The sequence below is a fragment of the Kogia breviceps genome, chromosome 12, assembly GCF_026419965.1.
Source record: "Kogia breviceps isolate mKogBre1 chromosome 12, mKogBre1 haplotype 1, whole genome shotgun sequence".
Classification (NCBI taxonomy): Eukaryota; Metazoa; Chordata; class Mammalia; order Artiodactyla; family Physeteridae; genus Kogia; species Kogia breviceps.
Genome location: NC_081321.1, coordinates 82,871,086 through 82,897,942, shown reverse-complemented (window position 1 = coordinate 82,897,942; position 26,857 = coordinate 82,871,086). Strand labels below are relative to the sequence as shown.

At 40.0% G+C, this 26,857-nt stretch overlaps 1 protein-coding gene across 2 annotated transcripts in view; it reads right to left on the bottom strand.

Moving 5' to 3' along the window:
• The window catches only part of NR1H4 (nuclear receptor subfamily 1 group H member 4), a 75,490-nt gene that overhangs the window by 14,508 nt on the left and 34,125 nt on the right, over positions 1 to 26,857 (bottom strand). The window contains exons 5-8 of one of the 2 annotated variants that reach the window (XM_059081969.2): positions 7,288 to 7,428; positions 5,001 to 5,134; positions 3,403 to 3,501; positions 2,978 to 3,077 (exon numbers count right to left, since the gene is read on the bottom strand). In XM_059081969.2, the coding sequence (XP_058937952.1) occupies positions 2,978 to 3,077; positions 3,403 to 3,501; positions 5,001 to 5,134; positions 7,288 to 7,428 (474 nt within the window). Of the gene's footprint in view, positions 1 to 2,977; positions 3,078 to 3,402; positions 3,502 to 5,000; positions 5,135 to 7,275; positions 7,429 to 26,857 lie in introns of both variants that reach the window. The other variant, XM_067008322.1, reaches the window with a different exon arrangement.

The window sequence follows — 26,857 nt, the reverse complement described above, 5'->3', positions numbered from 1 at the left end:
GAAATTTTCCTTCTTTTCCTGCCTGCGGAGCCCGCCTTCCGAGATGGTCCAGCTCTCTGGGGCATGATTTTAAGGAAGTTTGGAAAGGTCTCTAGTAGGACTATTTTTTTTTTATTCAAACAGAAAGCCACAAAAATTATAATCATCCTCATCAGTTCACTCAGTCCCATGTAATTAATTTTTTTTCATCTTGATCTTCTGTTAGCACTTTTATGAATTCATCAGTTTTCCATTAGAGCTCTGAAAATGCGTATTCATTCAGTTCAGCAGTATCTGGTAGGACTTTTTACCAAAGTCCATTGATCTTCTAAATTCAATCCCTATGTTGATAAGCAAATATTTAAGTCCCTTTCTACAATTTGCATTTTCCCCCAAGTATAAAATCAGATCATGAGAGTAAAGAACAGGCTTTTTCAATTTCTACTCCCTGTCTCCCACTACCCAAGATTCTGAATCACTCTCTTAGAAGGTATGCCCCTTTGTTTCTCTTCGTAAAATATAACCTAGAAACTTAAATCAGTCCTAAGTCTCATTTTCACCTCAGTGTCACAAAGTCTTGATCGATGAGAGCAGCAGAACATCTTCTCTAAGTAGCAGGTCTGCATTGACCACCTCTTTTCCTGTTGATAATGAATAACCTTCCCCTGTTCTGAGAACTTGAGTCTTTTTTTATGACTCTTCAAAAAGTCACTACCTTAGAGAACCTAAGAGCTCCTTTGAGGGCAGGAGCCATGCTGAGTCTCCAGCACCCAGGACAGTGCCTGGCACAGGTTACGCTCAATGATCTACTGAAAGGAGTGACTCAGCTGGGTCTTTCACAAAACACCCTTTCATATTGGTATTATATATCACTATTATTACTATATATAATAATGTTGTCATTTCTATAATGATTGTTAAAAGACACGTTTTTCTTTCTCAAGGTTTTCTTGCCTTTTATTTCCTGCTGCATTTAAATATTTTTCCTTCTACTTTACTCGTTAAAGATGTATTCATTGTACTCTTTCTCTCCCTCAGGAAATAGGTTAGGCACTGGAAACGAAGAAATGTGTAAGATATTGCAATTGCTTTCAGATAAGTCACCTTCTTATGAGTAAGATACTTTTTCGCCTTCAATTATTTCCTGATTCAATACCAACTGACCATTTGAACTGAAAAAACTTTTCCCATAAACAACCAAGAACATCATATTCTCCCTTTCCCAGTTCTCTCCCCACAGTAATCACTCTTGTGCAATCTTTTTTCTCATCATGATTGCCTTCAGCCAAATTAGCATATAACAAATTAAGTTTCTCTTTCATTGTTAATAAATAAATGAGAGAATATTAATGTTTCAATGATAACAAGAACTTTCTCCCCACATCTTATGACTTTTATATAAGCTTATGTCTATCCATGACACATTTAATAAAATAATAGCATAATGCTGACAAAAGAAAGCAAATTAAACTGCCTAATTAAAATCCTACATCAGACGCCACCTTCTGTAATTTAATATTACAGTGTTATGCTGTTATACAAGATATTTATTACACTCTACTAGACCATGGATTCTAATGTACTAAAATATTGTAAAAACACTGAAACAAACCTATTCACTTACAGAGCATTGACAATGTGGCTGAAAGAATGGGAGAGGAGGAGTGGTCCTGGGGCGACAAGAACACTGAATTCCACTTTCTGTACTGACACCATCTAAATGGCTATGGATAAGTCCCTCTCCCTCATCCCATACATATCCTTGTTCAGCAAGCCCTACCAATCTTTGAGTCTCTCTTCATTTTGTTTCCTCTTCTCTCTCCCACTGCTATTGCTTTATTTCAAGCCCTCTACCTGGACTAGTGCAGTAGCATACTAACTGATCCTCCCTGCCTGCAGTCCCTCCCCATTCAAATCCATCTTATACAAACCCAATAAAGCCATATATCTATAACATAAATCTCATTATGTTCCTCTCAAAAAGAAAGAAAAAAAAAAAAGCTACCAAAAACCTCTCACCATCCAGGGCATCCTTATCAGTCTGGTACCAACTTGCCTTATGTCTAACCAAGGAGCCCACCACAGACATTATTCTATAGCCACACTGAATCTTCTCTTCCATTTCTAATAATCCTATTCTTGTTCATGCCTCATTACCTTCTCACAAGCAGATCTCTCGACTGGGAATGCCCCTTCTCTTTCATACCACTGGGAAAAATCATTTTTTCTTTTACACTCAAATATGATTCTTTCTGAAGCCTCCCTGTCTTTCTCAGATACAATTAGAAATCATTTTCTCTCTGTTCAACAGCGCTTTGTATACATGGTTTTTGGGGTTTTTTTTTAATTTTAGCATTTAATCACTCTCCTTGATGGTAATTACTAGGTACTTAGCATAGAGTACATTTCAAAAATGTTTATTAAATGAATAATAAGACTCAATTTTTTAATCTATCAATTTGGAGAATTATTATAAATAATTTAAAATATCCTATCTGGCTTTAATATTTCGTGTCTATAGTAATTAGACACATTAATTTAAAGCAGATGTGGGGGAATTCCCTGGTGGCGCAGTGGTTAAGAAGCCACCTGCCAATGCAGGCGACACGGGTTCAAGCCCTGGTCCAGGAAGATCCCACATGCCATGGAGCAACTAAACCTGTGCGCCACAACTACTGAGCCCGCGTGCCACAACTACTGAAGCCCATGCGCCTAGAGCCTATGCTCCTCAACAAGAGAAGCCACCACAATGAGAAGCCTGTGCACCACACGGAAGAGTAACCCAGGACCGCCACAGCTAGAGAAAGCCCGCGCACGGTAACGAAGACCCAACGCAGCCAAAAATAAAAAAGTAAATAACATTTAAAAAATAAGTAAATAAATAAAAAGCTATAAAGCAGATGTGGCATTATTCCCTTTTTACAATGAACAGACCTGCCTCTCAATGTCACAAGAATATTGTACAGTGTAGTAGAAAAGTAACTACATGTAAAAATACCTGGAAGTTTTTTTGTGAATTCTACGAGAATCTGTACATGACTGGTAGCCATTTCAGTTAAAATGAGAAAATTTTCTTCTGCACTGAATTCTTCTTTTAACTAAATTTTAAGAAAAAAGCAAACGATAAGTAGATAGAAGGAGAAATCAATATAATATTGTTAGACTATAGAACCATATTTAGATAATAAATTTTAAGACCCAGCTCAAATTTTTCAGATCCTTAGAGAACAATTACTATTACCAAGCTAGGTATGAGACTTCTTGCTCTTCGTTTAATGCTGCAAAAAGTTTAAATGTACAACTTAAATTCTAAGCCCTAATCATTTTAAATAACATATTCATATATAAATTTGACCCCCAAGGTAGTAAAAGCTCCAGAAAATATTAACTTTAAACCCATGTATTTTCAGATATTATACATACAATTTTATTTGTTATTTCCTGAGGCATCCTCTGCTTGCTGTATGAATCCATAATATAATGAAGAAGATTCTGTTGATCTGGGGTGAGTTCAGTTTTCTCCTACACTGGCAAAAAAATGAAAGGTGTCAGGGAAGCTGGTTATAAGGCATGTTTCCCATGTGTACTCTCATCTGGAGTAAACCACTAGCAGAAATTGCTGAAAAAAAGCCCTAAATATGGCAGAAACTGTGCATGCACTCTGTTACAATGTATAATTGCTTTCTCTAGTTACTTGGGCAAGCCACATCACATTTCACTAAATTTGTCCCAAGTGGGTAATTTTCCTATCTATAAAACAGGGATAACAAAACATTCCTTTCATGTATTTCTTGTGAATAAATAATAATCAGGATATGAAGCCTATCAGGCCTACTATCATAGCAGAGTTGAGTAGTTCTCATGGAGACCATGTGGCCAAGGCCTAAAATATCTGGCCCTTTACAGAAATGTTGCCAACCCCCGAAGTAGTGAGTCATCAATCTGGACAATTCAGACCACAGACTCCTCTTTCACCCTGATGAGCATCTTTTGATGAGTGTGAATAATAGTGTCAACTCGTTGCTTCCTTTACCAAAGTGTTATTGATGAGGCACTATGACAAAGTAATACAGCTGACCCTTGAACAACACAAGGTTTGAACGGCATGGGTCCACTTATACACAGATGTCTTTTACTAAACATGTTCTACTGCACTCCAGAATCTGTGGTTGGTTGAATTCACAGGGGCAGAACTGAGGTTACGGGAGGGCCAGACTGTGAAATTATATGTGGATTTTCGACTGCCCGAGGGTGGACATCCCTAACTACCCCCCAAGTTGTTCAAAGGTCAACTGTACTTTTTACATAAAATTATTTTTTCTGAAATGAACACAAAATAACATATTTGCAAAACTAAACATGGATGAAATTTTCTTTGTCAGTAGTATAATAAATATTGAGAAGGGTGTGACTTAATCAATCATGGATTATTGGTTTTTCAACTAATGGCAAATTAAAATTCCTCCAAAGGTTCTGAGAATTATCACAACATGTTTGGCTAAGCATCCAAGATGCTGTTCCTCTATTTTGTCCTGAGTCACTCAAAGGATTTCTTGAGTAATCTGTGACCTCAGGGAGAAGGGCCTTTCTCTATTGACCTACAGATGTGTATTCACCCTGTTTTTACCCCTTGATAAGGACTAATCCACAAACTCCTATTGAGTCCACATCCTTTCCAGTCTGAGCCTCCCTTCTCATCGACAGGGAAAAAAATGTCATCGACACTCGTTTTAAACCCCAAACCATTCCCCCTGGCTACCTCTGGGAAGCAGGAGGAGAATGGGATCAGGGGGATGGAGAACTTTCACTTATTTTACTTCATCCATGTTTACATAACTGCTATCCTTTGAATTTTTACATGGAAGCATGTATTACTCTCTTGACTAAAAAGCACTTGATGCACAGTTGAAAAGAAATTCTGCTGTGGCTGTGGCCCTGGTGTGAAAGCCCCCCGCCCAAGTCACAACATCCTAGAAGCTCAGTGGCCGCCGGCTATGGTGGACACACTGGCCCGTCATTACCCTGCATGACTTAGTTGTCGAGGTCACTTGTCGCAAGTCACGTCCCTCGCTGTCTTCATTAATGGTCTGATCTGCGTGCTGCTTCACGTTTTTCCTCAGTCTTTTAGATTTACACTGAATGTCAGTTAACAAGCCTGAAAACATAAACAGAGAGTCTTCGCCATCCAAGGAAAGTCCTGTTGGGTGTGTGGTCCCAAGGCGGCTGAGGTGTGGTCGGCTCAAAAGGTCTCCTTTGCCATTTAGCACAGAGCTAATTCTAGCCCTACACTTTAAGACTTGGTCTTGAACAAGAAATGTATCTCCTGTGAGCCTCAGTTTCTTCCTTGGTAAAATGAGAATAATATTTACCCCACAGAGTTTTCTATAGATTAAATATCATTGGGTCATTTTTTTTTTTTTTTTTTTGTGGTACGCGGGCCTCTCACTGTTGTGGCCTCTCCCATTGCAGAGCACAAGCTCCGGACGCGCAGGCTCAGCGGCCATGGCTCACGGGCCCAGCCTCTCCGCGGCATGTGGGATCTTCCCGGACCGGGGCACGAACCCGTGTCCCCTGCATCGGCAGGCGGATTCTCAACCACTGCGCCACCAGGGAAGCCCCATTTTTTAAAATGAGCTTTCTGCAAAGAATTTGTAACACCAGAGCATTGTACAAATGTAAGGTATTCAATAAAAAAGGTGAATGACACTCACCCTTTTCCTGGCCTAGGGGGCCTTGAAAGCTAGTGTTTCAAAACATAGGATTAATATTGTTTTCCATCAATGTTTACATAACTGTACTGTAAGAAGTAGATCCAATTTCACAATAAACACAAAAGTAAACATGTTGAGTAAAATGATGTCAACATCTTTCAGGGAAAAATTTTTAAGTCCTGTTAATTTTCAGAACTGTATAAATTATTAAGAATATAGTTACAGATGAAAATAACTCCAGGGGACTGAAATTTCCTTTTGAATAATCATACAATATCATCATAAATTTACACTTAAACAGCACTATGAAAATAATGAAGAACAATCTCCCATGTTCCTATTTAACTTCCTTATTCTCTCAATGTTAATGAAACGAAGTTCCAAGAGTTTCTTTGTCCAGGGCATTTATTTTATAGTATCATACAAAAGCTCTTATATCTGTTACTAGATAAGTTTGTGTTTTCATAAATAACATTATAGACTCTTGTAGGTGGAGTCATGAAAAATGTCCTCAGGACTTTGCTGGAATAGGTTCATATTTAAGTGATGAGGAACATGAACCACCCAGGATCGAAGTAAGTGTTTCCACTGCAAGATTGGATTCCAGCCACAGCCCCTACCGCAGTCTCTTGTTTCATATACGCTAAGAAGAGATTGTGATCGGGCACTATAAAATTTTCATCCATCCAGAGCTGGATTATTTACACTGACCTATTTTTACCCCCCTCCTGCACGCGTTATTTCTTTGGGTCCATCCCAGTTGCCTGCAGTTGGGGAACAATAGAACTGGAGTCACCTTCCAAAGGGTTTTATTTCATGTGGCGTTCCCTCTCTGAATGTTCTCATCCCCTTGGTGACGTTTGTTTGTCTATTTGTGTTTTGAGCAGGAATAGGACATATCTCAGAATCTGAGTGGTCTGTAGAATTTGCAGAATGAAAAATTAATATGTTATGTACGAGCATGCATTCCAAATTTTGATGAAGATTATGGTTTCTCACAAAGCCAGCGGTTAATACAGTGTCTCTTTATCTGATTGAAGGACCGAATTATATTAAAACTCGGAGTAGTTAATTTCCTGTGTAAACCTATACAAATTGGTTCAGAGCCGCACTAAGAGAAAAAGGAGTCTTAATACAATGACTAGGTTTAAAACTCTATTTAGACAATCCAGAGGCAGTTACACCTTACAGAACATTCTTAATTTTTCCCACAACTGTGAAGTTTTATGCTGATTAAACAATAAATAAGAAGGATATTAAATCATATTTGGAGGAAACATTTAGACTGTCATTCTTTGTAGCTTATTAAAACATGTTATTTTGACTGTATGTTAATGCCATTTCACTTCACGTATAATTCATTGCAACAATGGACACCAAAACACAGCTGTTTCTTTCAGGTGCATAAGATGCTCTTTAGCTGACAGTTTCGACAATTTCAGTGGTTCATTACCCTTTTCAAGAACTTAGACGGCTTAGTAAGTCTCTTCTTTAATATGTGACGTACAATTCTAATCATGTGAGTTACCTGACATTTGCCTCCTTAAGAGATTTTTAGTGGAATTTAATTGCTTGTTGCGAATACCTGTATACATACATTCAGCCAACATTCCCATCTCTTTGCATTTCCTTAGTCGACACTCTTGGCACTTCCTTCGCATGTACATGTCCATCACACAGTTGCCCCCGTTTTTACACTTGTACACGGCATTTTTGGTAATGCTTCTCCTGAAGAAACCTGGGGAAGAAACAAAGCAAGAAGTAAGAGGCTCCTAACAACACACTTGGATTGAGAGATGCCAGAGCATTTTTCTCATGAACCCCTGTGGGGCACCCAGGCCATCCTTGACCATATCGGTGACAAATGCACTTTTGGCTGCACTGCACGGTCCAGATGGCTGCTGTTGTTAATAATTTATTTCTCAAAAAATAAAGACACATTTGAATTATAGCCTCTCTTTGGAAAAATCTTGGTTTGTTTTAAAAGATAGATTACTTTCATTAATGTATCTTTACTGGGAGACCATTATGTACTAATGAGCTCTAGGTGCTGGTGGTATGGGGTGAATAAGTTATCACTGCCTTCTTACAGTTTACAGGTTGCTTGAGAACAAAGAGAGGCAAACAACCAAACTAGTGAAATTCTGTGTTCCTGGGCTGTGCTGAGGCAGAGAGGCTGACTGAATGATCAGTTCTGGATGCAGAGGTCAGACTCGGAAGTGAGTATTGAGGTTTCAAGTCAGTACTTAATATACGCAGCTTGGTATAATAATAAGCATGCCAACCTTGCTTTAAAATAAACACCTCCCTGGAGAGGATGCAGCCACAGCTACAGCTGCTACAGTTCAGCTGCCTGGAGGTGGGGAGGGGACTGACTGGCCTCCTTTCTGCTTCTCCTCTTCCTCCTCCACCCATAAACCTGGATGACCGTGGTTCCTGACACTTCCGGAGTCGAGGTGAAGTGGTGAATAAGGAGAGGGCTGGGGGAGGCAGGGGAAGAAGTGACAGGAAAGAGCTTACTTGCCTGGTGTTGTTAGAAGCTGGTTTGTATCTAGCAAGTTTCGGAAACTGACTCTTTCTCCCTTGGTTTGGGTTCTTTTGAGAACTCCTCCCATCACTGGGATACTTTCCTCTGCAGTTCCTTGTTGAGGGGAAATATGTCTCTCTTCTAGCCCATGGCTTGCATCTCCTTCTTCAGCATCTAGGAATTTGGCAATTCACCTGTGTCCTCTTTCTTCTGATGTCCCTCCACTCCATGGACTCAACCCCATGCCAGTTTTCTCTGCTCCAACAAACTCAGAGAAAATTGCTCCCACCTACCTATGAGCAGTCAGCCACCCACCCTCTTGCCCTTTCAACTTCTCAGGTGAAAGTCAGACACCAATCTTCAGTGTCCCTCAGCTGCAGGGAATATATGTCAATCTCCTTGAGTGATCCTGTTGAAGACCCTTCCATTGGGCCTGGGGCAGCAGGGCCTCCTTAGTGTACAGATTTTATCTGGGGAAGGGGGACACCTTTTTCTAATTCTCACAAAAGTCCCATACCTTCCAGTTGTGGCCCCAAGGGGCAGACAGCCACACACACACACCCCCCACCCCTTTGCAATGGGAATGTGGGATTCCTAGCACACTAATCACATGTTCCAAAATCTTTAAAGATCACTCTCTAATTTCCAACTCCTGCTCACTTCATACCCTCAAAGTCAGCGAGGTATTTAACTAGTTCTTAACTATCCACTGCAAGATGGACTCACTTTGGAATGTAGCATCTATTGTCTTCATGTCTTTGCCAAAATTGAGACAGCAGTGTCCTTCCTATTTTAACAGCCTGTTGAAATAATAGCTGACATTTACTAAGCACCCACTCTCTGTTGTTCTAACCACTTCACCTGCATTTAGTTATCTAATCTCTATATCAACTTCATGATGAAGATAATATTATGTGTCCCCATGTTACAGAGGAAGAAAAAAGGTACAGAGAGGTTAAGTATTTTGTCCATGATAACATGGTTAATAATTGGACTAAAAAGATTCAAATCCAGGAGGTCATGCACCAAAGCCCACACCCTTAACCACTATGCTATAATTGCCCCCCTTGCATCACAAGAGAGTAGAATAACTTAATATTAAATACCTACTATCTGAAAGCTGCATCAGAGAATGCAAGGGAGATACCAAGATGAAGAAATCATTCCTTGTCCCTCAGAGCTTCCAACTTAGGGGGAAGACAAAGAAGTAAAATCACAGCACAATAAAAATGTAGAGTGATAGGATAGATAATTAAGTAATAAATTATTGGCATGTAGATGAAAAAGTGATCATTTCATGGCCACACTAAATGCTTGTGAAGCATGTGCCACATTTAAAGGGAGACAGCAATTCCATCATAGACTTGGAGATCTGCACATTTGTTATGACAATTTTCCAAGCAGAAGGCAATAAAAATTGTCCTAGTAAAATAAGTATAATATGACAATTTCCCATCAGCTAAAAGTCTAGGGTCTCGAGGAAAAGGCATTATATGGGCTGGGAATGGCTCTGATTAATTCCAAGCAGGGGAAATCACAGAAGAACTCATGAAGAAAGTAGAATTTGAGCTGGACCTCAGAGAATAAATAGGATTTTTTTTTTTTTTTTTTTTTTTTTGCGGTAACGCGGGCCTCTCACTGTTGTGGCCTCTCCCGTTGCGGAGCACAGGCTCCGGACGCGCAGGCTCAGTGGCCATGGCTCACGGGCCCAGCTGCTCCGCGGCATGTGGGATCTTCCCGGACCAGGGCACGAACCCGTGTCCCCTGCATCGGCAGGTGGACTCTCAACCACTGCGCCACCAGGGAAGCCCAATAAATAGGATTTTGAAACATGGACTTTGAGGGAGGAAGGACAGTCTGGGAAATGAGCAAATGCACGGAGTTATGGAAATTCCAAGGAAGGGTAGATAATCCATCTTGATGGGAGGGTAGAGTGTGGGGAGAATTAATGGGAGCTGGATGAGGGCATGTAGTGGGACAGAATATGGTTAAATGCCCTTGAACTCTAGGCAAAGAGGTTGAATCTTTATATCAAGTAGAGAGAGAGAGAAGCCTTTAGAGGGTTTTGGCAGGGGAGGGTCTAACCTAACCTGCACGTTGGGAAGACTCCTTGGGGCAAGGTCAAGAAAGGTGGGACAGGGAGACCAGAGACTGGAGGCAAGAGGCTGTTATGGCCATAACAGCAAGAGGCTGTTATGATGCCTGACCTATGTGGGGGTGGGGGCAGGAAACAGAGGAACATTCAGGACTTGATAACTAACTCAATATGAAAACAGGCTGAAGAAAAAGTTAGAGATGTCAAGGTTAAAAAAGTCATAGATGGGCTTCCCTGGTGGCGCAATGGTTGAGAGTCCGCCTGCGGATGCAGCAGACGCGGGTTCGTGCCCCGGTCCGGGAAGATCCCACATGCCGTGGAGCGGCTGGGCCCGAGAGCCATGGCCGCTGAGCCTGCGCGTCCGGAGCCTGTGCTCCGCAACGGGGGAGGCCACAACAGTGAGAGGCCCGCGTACCGCAAGTCATAGACTTGCTTTTGAATTTGTGAGCTGGTATAACTCAGTAGGAAAGGTATTACCATTTTCCTAAATGTCAAATCCAACCACATAAAGTCTAAAAAAAGACTGTGCTTCAGATCAGTGTTGATATTGGGAGTACAAACACCACATCATGCAATTCAAAAGAAACTACAGACAAAGAAAGAAAGAAAAGAAAAAAAGAAAAAAGAACTTTTTTCCTGATACCAAATGATTGATCTTAATGACCACTTTAGCTTACTTGAGTCAATCTTCCCACTAATTTTCAGCCCCTCCCAGGAACAATTTCCTCTAAAACCATGATAGATATTGATAGCTCAATAATGAACTGAAATAAAATTCCTTATTCTAGGAACAGGGCTAGGACAATTCTGCAGGTTTTTTTGCTCTGGTATTAACTGAGAAAGGAATCGTTATCATCTCAATAGCTGAATTAATTAGCTTTCACTCTGAGGTGGCAACACAATATTATCATTTTATCATTTAAATAAGGCTACATATTCTGTATTTATACTTATGCAAATCAATCCATACACATACCTCTGCCTCGATCTTGTGCATATTCAACAATGCCCATATCAGAAAAGTCATTTGAAAATGAATGGAAAGGAAATTCACTGAGGAACAGAGGCTCCCTGGTAATCAAAGATGAATAGACAGGACTGGAATTGCCCTCAGGGGAGTGTGTAGCCCTAGGGGGCCTGGGGTGGAAGGCGAATAAACTATAGGATGGTAAAATGGATCCCTCAGTTATGCAGAATATTGGCCATCCTGCTTTTCTGCTTCTTTATACAGATAGAACTCATACCATACCCTGCTTCCAACTCATACATACATACGTGCCCACACAGACACACATGCACATACTGGACTCCAGGGACTGACAGTAGGCTACACATTACTTTGAAATCAATAAAATGTTGGTTGATGTTTAAACCTCTAAGGGTCTCCTGACTTTTTAAACGGCAACAAACACATAGGACTGAAGAATTAGTTATCTTAACATCCGATATGGCCTAAAGAAAGTCAGCTTTTAGTTCTGCCTCAGCAGACCATAGAATAAAAAGGACCCACCACCCACTTTTACAGGACTTATTTTGTAGCAGGCACTTTTAAACACTTTGCATACGTGTTTCACTTAACACTAATAACAATCCTATGAGGTAGACCTATTCTTTTTTTTTTGCGGTACTCGGGCCTCTCCTGTTGCGGAGCACAGGCTCCGGACGTGCAGGCTCAGCGGCCGTGGCTCACGCGCCCAGCCGCTTTGCGGCATGTGGGATCTTCCCGGACCGGGGCAGGAACCCGTGCTCCCTGCATCGGCAGGCGGACTCTCAACCACTGCGCCACCAGGGAAGCCGAGGTAGACCTATTCTTCTCTCTCTCTTATAGGTAAGGAGACTGAGAAGTTAAGTAATTTGCTCAAGGTCTTACAGATAGTAAATGGTAGAGCTCAGATTTGAATGCTGATAGTCTCAGTTCCATACTCTATGCTCTTAACCACTATATTATGCTGTCCTTCTAGTAAGGAGATTACATTCCTAAAAATTGTCTTTTGACATTAATCTCCCCAAATCCCATTTTGCACATGAAGTGCTCCACAGTTTCATCCCTATCTCCAAAACTTCTTCGGAAACATCCTATTCTCCCTCCACACTCCAGATGTCTTCTCCACCTCTGTCTCACTGGTAGAAAACTGCAAAGTAGCACAAACTAGAGAGAACAGCTGCCAACACTAAACCATGTGAGCTTTGATCTCCATCACACAATTTCTTAGACTTTAGGATCTCAATTCCTCTCTTTGAGTTGCTTGCTGAAATTTTTAGAACTCAATAATAGACTCCTGATCACCTGGAAGGAGCTGTTTTAGATCACTTTTTTTTTTTTTGGAAAAAGCAAACTCTCAAACTTTTGAGATGCAGTTGATAAAAATTATTCTTGACTGTTTAGTTCTTGTTAACGTTGCTTTTAAGGTTTTTTCCCCCTTTATCTGTTAGAGAGCCACAAAAAATGTCTACCTAGGCTTCTCTGGTGGCGCAGTGGTTGAGAATCCGCCTGCCAATGCAGGGGACACAGGTTTGTGCCCCACTCCGGGAGGATCCCACATGCCGCCGAGCGGCTGGGCCCGTGAGCCATGGCGCTGAGCCTGCGCGGCTGGAGCCTGTGCTCCACAACGGGAGAGGCCGCGACAGTGAGAGGCCCGCGTACCGCAAAAAAATTTAAAAAAAAAAAAAAAAAATGTCTACCTGCTTTTCCAACACTTACTTTTATCGCTATAATTTCTAATTTTTTTTTCTTAAATAAGTTTAAAAAGAACTGACTTTTATTTGGGGAAGTTGCCTAATGTCACTCCAAAGTAGGCAAATCAACAAACAACTTAGTAGTCAAAGGGCATTCATCAAACTTCTATACTCCCTCTGGAAAAAAAAAAAAAAAAAAAAATAATATATATATATATATATATATATATATATATATACTGTGAAATAAAAGTTCATTCAAATAACATAGTCTATACAAATGTTTGAATACTACTCTGTCAGTGTATCAAAAATGTTGATGAATCTCAGAGAGACAGAAACCAGAGTAAATTTATGAAGAAACATGGCCCAAGACAGGTGCGGAAGAATGCAGGAGTAGGAACAATGGGGAAGTTCCAAGTTCAGATACAAGGAGATGCAGGTGGCCCTGAAGCGCTGATAGGGATCATCCTGTTAAGCTGGGAGTTGGGTATAACTACAGCCTAAGGACAAATTGGGCTCCCTGCATATTTCTGTACGGCCCACAACCTGAGAATGGGTTTTACATATTTTAATGTTTTCAAAAAATCAAAAGAAGAATATTTGTGATATGTAAAAATCACATGACATTTAAATGTCAGCAGCCATAAATAAAGTTTTATTGGAACAAAACCAAGATCTTCATTTACATATCTGCTTTTGCACTACAGTGGCAGAGTCAAAGAGCTGAGACAGAGACATTAATACTTGCAAAGCCTGAAATATTGACTCTCTGGTCCTTTACAGGAAAAGTTTGCCAACCCCTTTGGCTAAGCCAGGGATAGCAGTAGTATTTGCATGCAGTCTCAAGCAATGAGTATGAGCCAGCGAGGGAGGGAAATGCCCAGGAGGAATAGGGAGTCCCCAAGCCCAGAAGACATGGACCAGAACATTCTGTCTAACAACACATCTTGTTCTCCCTCCTGATGGGTAAAAGCAGGCTGCAGGAACACAAAGAGCGTCCTTAGAGAGGTGGGCAAGGAATCTCCTTGTCTACTCAATGAGATTACTCTTTCTAGACTCATTTGGGAATTGCCTTTGTGGGCATGTGCCCTGGAGGCAGCTCTGAGTCTGTTTCTCCTTTTGCCTTAACCTATTAACAGAAAGTACAGGATCAAGGTGTAAGACATTGCCAGGTACCATGTGGATAAGTTGATTGGCACAAGCTACAGGTCAATGGTTTTTAAAATCTTTCTTACAAAGTTAAAAAATTATTTATCAGCTCAACCACATAACTGAACTGGGAAAGAAAACAAATCTACCTCATTTTAGCAACATAAATAAACATAATCACTTTTAACAATTTTTAAAAGGTCAGTTTGATTATTTGGCCTCATGATTTTGAAAAACCAAAAAATAAATCACCTCCCACTCAAGCTCAGAATTAAAGGCATTGTACTTAGCTGTAATTAATCATGATGATGATGATGATAATAATAAAGAAGGCAGAACCCCTCTCATCCTCTATGGCAGCTCAAGTATCACCACTTTATCTATAGCATACCCTTCATGTGCTCTAGCCATGTTTTTTCCATTCTGTTTTACATTCTTCACATCACTTATCTGTATCTAAAATTATCTTATAACTTATTGAAGAGTTCATTCTTTTCTATGGATCAAAACTCAATAGATACAAAAGAATACAGAGTAAAATATCTCCTTCCCACATTTGTCCTCAGGACACCCAGTCATCCTTCCCACTGACAACCAATCTCATTTGCTTTTTAATTTTAAAATTATCTCCTTTAATTCTTTTTTTTGTTGTTGTTACTTTTTATTGGAGTATAGCTGCTTTACAATGTTGTGTTAGTTTCTGCTGTACAGCAAAGTGAATCAGCTATACCTATACATATATCCCCTCTTTTTTGGAGTTCCTTCTCATTTAGGTCACCACAGGGCATTGAGTAGAGTTCCCTGTGCTATACAGTAAGTTCTCATTAGTTATCTATTTTATACATAGTAGTGTATATATGTCAATCCCCATCTCCCAGTTCCTCCCACCCCCACTTCCCCCCTTGGTATCCATATGTTTGTTCTCTACATCTGTGTCTCTATTTCTGCTTTGAAAATAAGTTCATCTGGATCATTTTTCTAGATTGCACATATAAGCGATATTATACAACATTTGTTTTTCTCTTTCTGACTTACTTCACTCTGTGTGACAGTCTCTAGGTCCATCGACATCTCTGCAAATGGCACAATTTTTTCCCTTTTAATGACTAATAGTCCATTGTATATATTGTACCACAATATATACCACATTGTATATATGTACCACATATCTCCTTTAATTCTTTTGATTCTGTTGAATTTGATTAAACCCAACTCTTCACCTACTCCACGCCTACACCTGAGTAGCCTCAATGTGCCAGGAAGAAACACACAACCATATTAATAGTTTTATGTGTTCCTGACAGCAATCTGGGGTGGGGTCCTGTCATGTCCCTAGTCAGCACCCTCTCCTGTCCTAGACTTTGTTACAACTTTTCCGTTTCAACCTCTCAACACCACTTCTCCACCTCTGACTCTCAGCTAGCAACTGAGCTTTTTATTTGACTGAGAAAATCGAACATATCAGGAGAGAATTCCCACGTGCACCACCATGAAATCCATCAGTCTATCTGTATCCGCACCACATAATCTGCCTTCCTTCCTTTTACTAAAGATGGACTGGTCCCCTTCTAAACAAACCCCACCTTAAAATAAAACTCTCCCTTGACCCCCACCCTTCCATCCATTGCCCTGCTTCTCTGCTCCTCTTTACGATTCTTGAAAGAGTAGTCCATATTGGCTGTCTCTACTGGATCTCCTCCCTTTTCTCTTAAACCCGTGCTGATCAGGCTTTACCCCCACCATGCCACTGAAAAGGATCCTCCACTTTGCTTCAGTTCTCAGTGCTCCCCTTCATTAAACCACCATCAGTGTTTGACACGCTTATGTGCTTCTTCCCTCTTGAGTCAATCTCTTTCACTGGCCGCCACGAGTCCACTCTCTTGGTTCTCCTTCTTCCTCACTGGTCCCTCTTTCTCATTCTCGTTTTTAGGTCATCTTGATCTTCCCCACCTCTAAATATTCCAGCACTCCAGGGCTAAGTCCTCAGTCCTCTAACTAATTTGAATCCTTATGTGATCTCATCCACCCCTTTAGCTTTAAATGCAGCTTAAACACACTGATATACTGAGACCTCTCAAATTTATATCTCTAGCCCAGGTCTCTTTAATGAACCCTAGATGCACAAACCTAAACACCTACTCATCTTCTCTGCTTGGATATCTCACAGGCACCTTAACCTTAACCTGTCCAGAACGGATCTTCTGCTTTTACATCCCCAATCCTGCTCCTGATCCTGTGAGATCAGTAGATCTCACACCCGTCTCCCTGTTGCTAGGACCAAAGTTCTTGGAGTCATTTTTGACTCTTCTCTTTCTCTCCCATTCCACATCCAAACCATCAGCAAGTCACATTTTATTTTCTTCTGTCAAACTTTGTTTTATTTACTGTTATACCCTTAGGTCAAGAGTGGTGTCTGTACCTACCAGGCACCCAGTGAATAGTTGTTGAATGAATGAAGGGAGAGACTCTACACACTATTAATAGTTATCTCATTAGCTTAAGTAGGTTAAAAATTAAATGTTCAATAATAACACATGACTGTATGGTGTACCTCTGAGGTGAACAGTTTTCTAAACTTCAAATAGATCACCAATCAAAACATACCTTTGGCTGGGACCAAGTGAGAGAGTGGCATGGACATATATACACTACCAAATGTAAAACAGATAGCTAGTGGGAAGCGGCCGCATAGCACAGGGAGATCAGCTCGGTGCTTTGTGACCACCTAGAGGGGTGGGATAGGGAGGGAGGGAGGGAGATGCAAGAGGGAGGGGATATGGGGATATATGTATATGTATAGCTGATTCACTTTGTTATAAAGCAGAAATGAACACAGCATTATAAAGCAATTATACTCCAATAAAGATGTTAAAAACAAACAAACAAACAAAACATAACTCTGCTTCTTAGCCTCTCCCTGCATCTTTCAAATGAGGTTCTCAAAGTATATCTTTTAAATCTCATATGTACCACAATTAGAAATGAAGATATCTAGATGCCTTGTTTTTCTCTCTGATTAACTATATGATTTGAGGTATCCAATTTTTTTTTTTTTTTTTTTTTTGTGGTACGCGGGCCTCTCACTGTTGTGGCCTCTCCCATTGCGGAGCGCAGGCTCCGGACGCGCAGGCTCAGCGGCCATGGCTCACGGGCCCAGCCGCTCTGCGGCATGTGGGATCTTCCCGGACCGGGGCACGAACCCGCGTCCCCTGCATCAGCAGGCGGATTCTCAACCACTGCGCCACCAGGGAAGCCCGAGGTATCCAATTTTTAATGGTTTGTATTTTGCAAATAAAAATACCGAAACTACATTCTCCTTTACACTTACCTGACATTTTATAATAAAAAAAATATTATATTAGTTGACAATGTGTATCCTATATTTCCCAGAATGGTTATAGATACAGCTCATCTAAGCCTGAGCAAAATTAAAAGCCAGTGTAATAGACTGACTTTATTTCATGTTTGTGGTTTAAAATTTTTTCCATATTTACTCATATTTTGTTAAAATGTGTGATAATGAACAAACAAGATCTTGTCTGTAAATGTATAAATTTCTATATTTGATGCTGTTCTTTATTTTTAAAAATATGACAGATGCTTCTCATTTCTATGTGTGGAAGGGACTAATAACCGTAGCTATTAGACGATGTTTTATTTTGTACACGGTGAATGTTGTCCACTAATTTACAGTTATGACTGCTTTTGGAAAGTATGTTGGTGGAAAACACCAGGAGACCATTCTGCCAAACAACCAATGCGTTTGGATTTGCCATCATCTAGGCTTTGTTTGCTTTTTCTGTGTTAGTGTTTTCCCCAACAGAACTGACTTTTAAAACACTGACTTGCCTTGTATGTACTTTAGTGCTGACTGTCTTTGGAAAGCCACTGACAGCAGGATGAAAGGCAGGATGGTACAGAGGAAAAAGTGTAGTTCAAGAGTCCTGCAGATTTGAGTACCAGTTCTACTGCATTCTTTCATAGCTGTGAGATCTGGGCGAATTTCTGAGTGTTAGTATTTTTATTTGGAAAAAGGAGATGATAATACTATCTCAAGGAGCCACTTTAAGGATAAATGAAATAAAGAGTCTCCAGTGGAAACTGTCCAGCCCATAACCGAGAATCTTTATTTTTTCCCAGTTTGTCTGAGTCCATAAATGTGTATTTTTTCAACAATTTTAGGAATTTTAATGTGAAGGATGATTTATCAAGTGATTCATGTGTAATTTATACTTGGTCCTATTGTTTTGGGGTTTGGGGGTGTTGTTTCATTGTCGTTTGCTTTTCTATCCCATCCCAAGAGGGTAGCCATCTTTTCACGCTCACTTGCTGAGACAAAAGCTGAAGTTGTTTACCTCTAGATAAAGATAACTCTTGGATAGGGCTTTTGTGTTCAACCCCTCATTGAAAGGGTTATACTGCATCATCTCAAAGATGATGGAGGTGGAGGTCAATGCTTTTAGAGTTGGGGGAACAGAGGCAGCTTAGCTGGAAAGAGGTTTGGGGAACTTCACCAGAGCCTGAGAATGGGATGAGTCTCACAGGTTCTCTTAGTATTGGACCAGCACCCATAAAGAGCTTCTAGAGAGGTGACAAATCTCTAATGGGATAGCTCTGAGATGAGGACGGGAAGATATTAATAACCATGACCTTGGAAACCCTGAGATAAAATACCCATGTCACAGGTGGCTGAGTTTTCCACTCTCAAGAGATCAATTCAAAGGTGAACAAGGAGCATATCAACTAATACCAAAATATTCCACCCTGTGTTAGACCCCTGAGATTTGTGCATGTTCCTGGGGAAAAGAGCATTCGCCAAATATATCCCCAGTGGAATTTCTCATCAGCCAGGGGGATTATGAGCCTGCGAAAGATTAAATTTGATTACAGAAATATAGAAATATGATATGTCTTACACTTAGTCCTACCTGTTTCAGTAACAAAGTGTTTCTGAAATGTTACACATAAAGTACATCTAAAATACGGAGGTGGCTATCAAAGGAAAAACGTAGAAATGAACTAAATGAAAATGAAAATACAACTCATCAAAATGTGTGGGATATAGCAAAAGCAGTGCTCAGCGGAAAAATTCATAGCATTAACTGAATACATTAGAAAAGAAATACATAAAATCCAATAATCTGAACTTCCACCTTAGGAAACTAGAAAAGAGAGCAAATGAAATCCAAAGTAAGCTGAAGAGGAGAAATAATAAAAGTTAGAGCAGGATCAGTGAAATTGAAAATAGGACTACAACAGAGAAAATCAATGAAACCAAAGCTGGTTCTCCGAAAAGATCAATAAAATTGAAAAACATCTAGCAAGGCTAACCAAGAAAAAGAGAGAAGACACAAATTACTTGTATCAGAAATAAAAGAGAGCCATTACTACTAATTCCATGGCTATGAAAAGCATAATGAAGGAATATTATTTTAAAAATTGTATGCCTTCTCTATATCTTTAATTCTGTGTTTGTAAGGAGAGATGGTTCTGTGGAAATAAAGCCTATCCAAATGATCAAAAAACAAAATGCAAAATACAAAACCACTAGTGGTTATCAGTGGTTGCCTCTGAGGAACAGGACTTGGGGCGGAAATGGTTGGGTAGGGGCTTTTCTACCGTTTGACCTTTGAATGACATGTACTCATTGCTTTGACAAAATGTTCAAGTGACGAAGTTGTCTAAAGGAGTTGAAAGCAAAAATCCGTGGACACCCTCACCCTTACTGGGTATCCTTGGGAGATTGAGGGCAAGGGTAACATCTGCAGGGGTTGGGCTTTTCAGCTCTTTAACAGCTGTTTAAACTCCCAGGTAGGCAAACTCCCAGGAGCTGGAGGCTTATACTGACTAGTGGCCTCTAGTCACTACTTTCCTATCTATATATTGCTTATATATTTAGTTTAAACATTTTTTCTTATTTAAATCTAATTTCTATTGTCTTCAGTTTGTCTTATATCATTGCTCTATATTTATTTGAAATATCAACTTTTATTCAGTGGAAATCACCCTATCGTTTCCTTTTTCTGTATGTTCTTTTAGATACCATTTTATTGCTTTTGTATTTTTAATCTTCTTTGTTTGTTTTACTGGTTTCTCTTTTTGTCTATTTTAGTTCAATTATGTAAACTGTTTTCCTACTTTGCTTTAAAATGGTGAAAGTGAGAGCAGGAATTTTGTTTTGTTCACCACTGTATCACGTAGGCTTAGAATAGCACCTGGCATATAGTTGGTACTTAATAATATTTACTGAAAAAAATTGAATTAATTAATTCAAACTCCCAGCAGCTAGAGGCTTAATTAGTTAACTAATAGGAAGAGAGATAGTTTTGAAAATAGTGTATGATCCAAATTAAGGGGGTTGGATGAAGAGAAGAATAACAATGATAAAATAATAGGAATTCATCAACAAAACAACAATAGCGAATGTTTTATGAGCACTCAAGGTGTGCCAGGTACAGAGCTGGAAGTTTTAAAAACAATGTCGCTATTCGCAGATGAATCAATGGACAAAGGATTAATCTCCAAAATATATAAATAGCTCATGCAGCTCAATATTAAAGAAACAAACAACCCAATCCAAAAATGGGCAGAAGACCTAAATAGACATTTCTCCAAAGAAGACATACAGATGGCCGAGAAGCACATGAAAAGCTGCTCAACATCACTAATTATTAGAGAAATGCAAATCAAAACTACTATGAGGTATCACCTCACACCAGTTAGAATGAGCATCATCAGAAAATCTACAAACAACAAATGCTGGAGAGAGTGTGGAGAAAAGGGAACACTCTTGCACTGTTGGTGGGAATGTAAATTGATACAGCCACTATGGAGGACAGTAGGGAGGTTCCTTAAAAAGCTAAAAATAGAATTACCATATGATCCGGCAATCCCACTACTGGGCATATACCCAGAGAAAACCATAATTCAAAAAGACACATGCACCCCAATGTTCATTGCAGCACTATTTATACTAGCCAGGTCATGGTAGCAACCTAAATGCTCACTGACAGACAAATGGATAAAGAAGAGGTGGTACATATATACAATGGAATATTACTCAGCCATAAAAAGGAACGAAATTGAGTCATTTGTTGAGACATGGATGGATCTAGAGACTGTCATACAGAGTGAAGTAAGTCAGAAAGAGAAAAACAAATATTGTATATTAACGCATGTATGTGGAACCTAGAAAAATGGTACATGTGAACCGGTTTGCAGGGCTGAAGTAGAGACACAGATGTAGAGAACAAACGTAGGGACACCAAGGGGGAAATACAGCGGTGGGGTGGGGATGGTGGTGTGCTGAATTGGGCGATTGGGATTGACTTGTATACACTGATGTGTATAAAACTGATGACTAATAAGAACCTGCTGTATAAAAAAATAAACAAACAAAAAACAACTAATACTAAACTTTCTTTGGGTTATTTGTATGGAAATATGTTAATATAAATGTTTCAGACATTACATGAAATTTCTAAAAATCTTATATGTTCTGGTATAATGTTTTAAGTCATAATTCTAGTTATTACTTTAAAATGTATATCTCAGAAATAACTAAATTTCCTTGTCAACTGCATTATTATGAACTTTCATCAAATCTTTAACTGTGGTCATTTTTAAGTTTTATCATTTAGAGACAGTTCTGGGTGTACTCTGATGCATTTGCAAAAATGTTCCTATAAAAGGGTTTCATCTTCAAGGAATTCATGGAAAAGACTCTGACAAGTACAGGTTTCTGGTAAATGACTATACTGCTGAAATGAATGAATAAGCATTTTTAGAACTCTAATGGAAAACTGATGAATTCATAAAAGTGTTAACAAATGATCAAGATGAAAAAAAAATTAATTACATGGGACTGAGTGAACTGATGAGGATGATTATAATTTTTGTGACTCTCTGTTTTAATTAAAAAAAAAATCCCACAAGGACTCAGAGGCAAAAAATATACAAATCAATTTTCACTGCAAAGTAAAGGAGCTGTTACAGTGGAGGATTACTGGACTGAATGTCAATATTATGACATAGTATGAGTGTGTTTCGTGTTTGGTAATTGCAGTCACTGTTGCTTTTGTTGTGGTCATCCATTTACAATGCTTGGCGTCAGTTTATTTATCTTTTGTAAAAATAAAATACAGTGTGTGTGTGTGTGTGTGTGTGTGTGTGTGTGAATTGTGAAAAAAAAGGAAACTAAAAAAAATAAAAGAACAACAAAAAAAACCAATGTCTCATTTTTTCTTCATGACAACCCAGTCATAATAGTAATAACAGCAGATATTTACTGAGGGTTTCCTATTGGCAAAGACTATGTTAATCGCTTTACACACATTACCTTATTTAAATCTACTTCAAAGGGTTTTCTTGAAGATGAAATGAGTAGTACATGTAAAGTCTCCTGATAAAGCCTGCACAAAATAATCCCTTGATGTATGCTATTTATCTATCATCATCACATTGCCATCATCTCACCCTCCTCTTCCTCATCTTTATTATTATCCTCATTTTACAGGTAAGAAGTCTGAAGCCCAGAGACATTAAGTAACTTGGAAGAGAATCAGCTGGGGTTGGAATCTAGGTTATCTGCCTTCAGAGTCCTACTCTTCCCAAGACTTTTATAACAAAAGTCTTCCAATGCAGTGAAATCGTTTAATCCCCACCCCTTGAATCACACTGTAAGATAATTTGACCTATAGAGTTCATTGGGATCATTATTAAATTTTATAAAATCAGACCTCAAAATCAAATAGGATTTCAGTAAGTTTATAAGTAAGTCAGGGAACCTCAGCTCTAACCCATAAACCAAAGGCCAATTGGAAACTCTCTACATCTATCGTACATGTCACAATTGTTTCAATAATTCTAGAATCTTTTCTAAAACTTCAGAACTAAGTCTAATGCTGGTTCACTATCTTGTATAAAAATATGTTCCAAAGGATGAAAAGTCCCCCCATTTACTCATAAAATGCCTTTTAAGCGTTCTACCATTCTTTCCTGGCATGGAGACGGTTGTGAGTGGCATTGACATTGACCTATTTGGGAGTGCAGCCATTTGAAATATCCAATCAGATGTAGATCAGTTTTGTCAGTTGAGGTTTGAGGTTTGAATCAAAATTCATCCAGACCTTAGCATATTTCCGTATGCTCCACACTGATAACCGAGCGGGAGGGACAGCTCTCGATTTAATCTAGTGCTGAGCAAATGGCTATCATTGTCACTTGGCATTATGTTTGTGTTCTGCAGTTGTTATTTTTTTTTTAAATCAAAATTTATCTCATTGATGCCATAAATACCTATAACAAATAAAACCTTAAGAAAAATTAAAGTATTTCTAACAGAAACAGAGAGCAGTGAAATCAGGAAGTTTAACCGTGATCTTTGTTTTATTTTTAAGTTTTGAAAAATTGGGACTTCCCTGGTGGCGCAGTGGTTAAGAATCAGCCTCCCAAAGCAGGGGAGGAGGGTTCAATCCCTGGTCCGGGAACTAGATACCACATGCATGCCTCAAGTAAGAGTTCGCATGCCACAACTAAGGAACCTGCCACCCGCAACTAAGGAGCCTGCCTGCTGCAATTAAGACACAGAGCAACCAAAAGAAAAAAAAATTTTCTCGTAGGTATGTATGAGTGTGTCTGTGTGTGTTTAAAGTATTACATTCATGAAAGATCTGCAGTGAAGTCCTAAGGCAAGAGAGCTACCAGGATCTTTACACAAGAAAATCTAATTTAATCCTCACAAGAACCCTGTAAAAAATAGATATTATTCCTAATTCACAGATTGGAGGCTTAGAGAAGTTACATATTCTGTCAACTGAGGTTGGCTAGTTGGATTCGTGCGTCCTCTACTGTGAAGGCAGGACAGTTGAACACAATCTTTCCCAGACTCCCTTGCCGCTAAATGTGGATACAATTTAAGCTCTGCCAAACAGATGCCCTTATAAGATATTTGAAAAGTGGAAGTGAAGAAAGAGCTGTGCTTCTGTTGTTTCTGCTGGCAAGCAGGATCATGGTTTTGCTGTGGCAGCATCTTGTTTTCCAGTTGCTTCCAGGGCATCGAGAGACTAGACAGAGGGTATTCATCTTCTGTACGTACAGATTTAGCAGGTACACCATGGCTCTGGAGCCAGTAATTGCAGTGAAGGCAACTTCCTGATCCCTAAAGGTCGACTAAGGTGCCGTCTTCCCGGAGTCAATAATTCTTATGTTAGCTTCCTGACCCCCCACCTTCTTGAATAACAACTGCCCCGGCAAACCAGTTCTGCAACGTGGCTTGGAGCATCCTCTTGGAGACTCAGCATAGAACCTGTTCCAAGTTCTCCTGTACTGATGCTTCTCGGCTTGAAATTTGGTTTCTGCTTTACTTTGTTGAACTCTGACTAATCACTATATTAAGGAACTTGCTTAGTCAGCCAAGAGGTATAGAGCCTAGATTCAATTCATGCCTGTCAAATCCCAGAGCTCATACTGCCTCTGATGGAAATTATGACGTGAAATTCATTTTGTATCTGGTAAGCGCAGATGTCCAAGGGGTGTGGAGCAGGGGCATGAAGTTGGCCAAGCTGTTAGGCCTGCCTGGCCCAGAGGCACTGGTTCTTTGGCTTGAACTCTACCCTATTCTGTGCACTTCCTCCCCATTTACTAAGCTAGAATGATTTTCATTTGTTTTCTCGAGAGAACATCTAAAAAGCACAAAGGAGCCAATTATTGGCTTTTCAGTCACCAAAGCCTAAGCCCCAAGATCCCAGACACTAACAGAATTTCCCCAAATAGGGAGAGGCAGACAACCAAAGAGTTAAGACATGTTAAGTACATGAGAAGGTCCTGAACTCTGTCTGAGTCCTGGGATTGGGTTTGCAGAAAGCTTATGGGAACTCCACATCATGGGGGAATCCTAGAACAGAGGGATTCTTGTGCTCTTTCCTGGGGAGAGTCAGGGGAGGTCCTTGGGGTTCCCTGCACCCCACGAGGCACAGGAACGGATGACGTGGCCATGTGGTTTCCCTGGGCAGCCAGGCATTCCAGGTGACAGTGCAGCAGCATCAGGAGCCCACCCGTCTGAGCAGCAGGGAAGCAGGAGTGTGCTCAGGATGCCAGGATGGCACCTCAGAGACCTTTCCCACCGGTGAGTGAAGACCAGAGAGAACAGCCCTCAAAAGAGGCTGGACTACGTTAACAGCACCAAGAACCAGAGCCCCACCTCCAGGGCCCAAAAAACTCAGTAGATTCATCCTGAAATGATGAAATAAAGTTTCCACCAGGGCTTGAAATTGGATTAAATCCAATTATACAAAAAAGGTTATTTTTCTTGCCCATATACCCTGAGTGCTGTGCTCTCTCACTGCATAGTTTCCAGTTAATTCTGACACTGACCATCGAGAGTTATTGGTCTAGAACAGGGGTCAGCAAATTACAGCTAGGCCCTGGGCCAAATTCGGCCCACGGCCTGTTTTTTATCGTCCTGCCTATTTCTGTAGGCTAAGTAAAGCCACTCTTACGTGGCTGAGTTTGCAGAGTTGCGTAATCGCAACAAGGCCGCTATGGTGCAAAGCCTACAATATTTACTATCCGTCTCTTTACAGAAAATAATTGCCAAACCCTGACGTAGAACATGGGCCCTGCCTGGCTCTGTCTCATCTGCTCTTGCACTCTTGTCCTTCTGCTGTCATCATGGGGGCAAAGTCTCAAATCAAAATCAGAGAAAAAGCTCTGCCTTTCTCTGCTCTTAAAAATATACCTACGTTCAGATCCAGCTTTTCCTCCCTGAGCTCCGCAGAGGACCGGTTCTCCCTAGACCAGTTTTCTGTCCCCTGGTCTCCTGACCCTGTACTTGCCTAGTAGCCTCCTAGCTTTGACTTCTATTTTCTCTCCTTTATGGGCTTCTCATCCTCTGCCTGTCTTTGAGTCTCTGTTTCTTACGGTTGTCCATGGCACTCTGGTCTCCCTCTACTCACCCTGGACGCCCCAGAATTCTCAGGAGGACCAGGTTTCACTCCAGCGTTCACCTGTAAGGAGGTGAGCGGGCCCAGGTTACTCACTTTAGGGTTTTATCCCCTTGGCTTAGATAATACCGATACCTTGACACCTAGATGGAGCGCTTGATTCTCTTCCTTTGGCCACCAAGTTAGTCAATATTAGCCTTGAACAAATAGCTCAGAGAGCAGAATGATCACTAGGTGGTTAATAATAGAGTCTCTGGGGTTAGATTCAGAAGCAGGAGATTTGAAGCAACACCCCCTCTTAGCTAGGAAGCGATGAGCGTGGATTTTTCATTATGGCATGCCAAATTTACTATGCTTTTATTTATTTACACACTTACTATGTACCAGACACTGTGTTAGATGCTATGAGGAGTAACAGAGCTGAAGAAGACACAATCTATGTCTTCAAAGAATTTATACGTAACTTTTACCCACATAGACTTGGCTCTCCACAAAAAGGATAAGAGTATTTTAAAGGCCATAAACGAGATCTTTGACATTTTCTTTATAGATCTGTTTTAATTTTTAAATTTGGGGCATAAACGCTACTTTGTTTTCTTAAAAATCTAATGAAATCACACCAAGTTTTAAAGAGCTGACTAATATAATTTTAGACAATCTGATCACTTGAACTTTCAAAGGTTTGAAATGTCCTAGAGCCATTCTTTTTTTTTTTTTTTAAATTAATTAATTAATTTAATTTTCACTGTGTTGGGTCTTCATTTCTGTGCTAGGG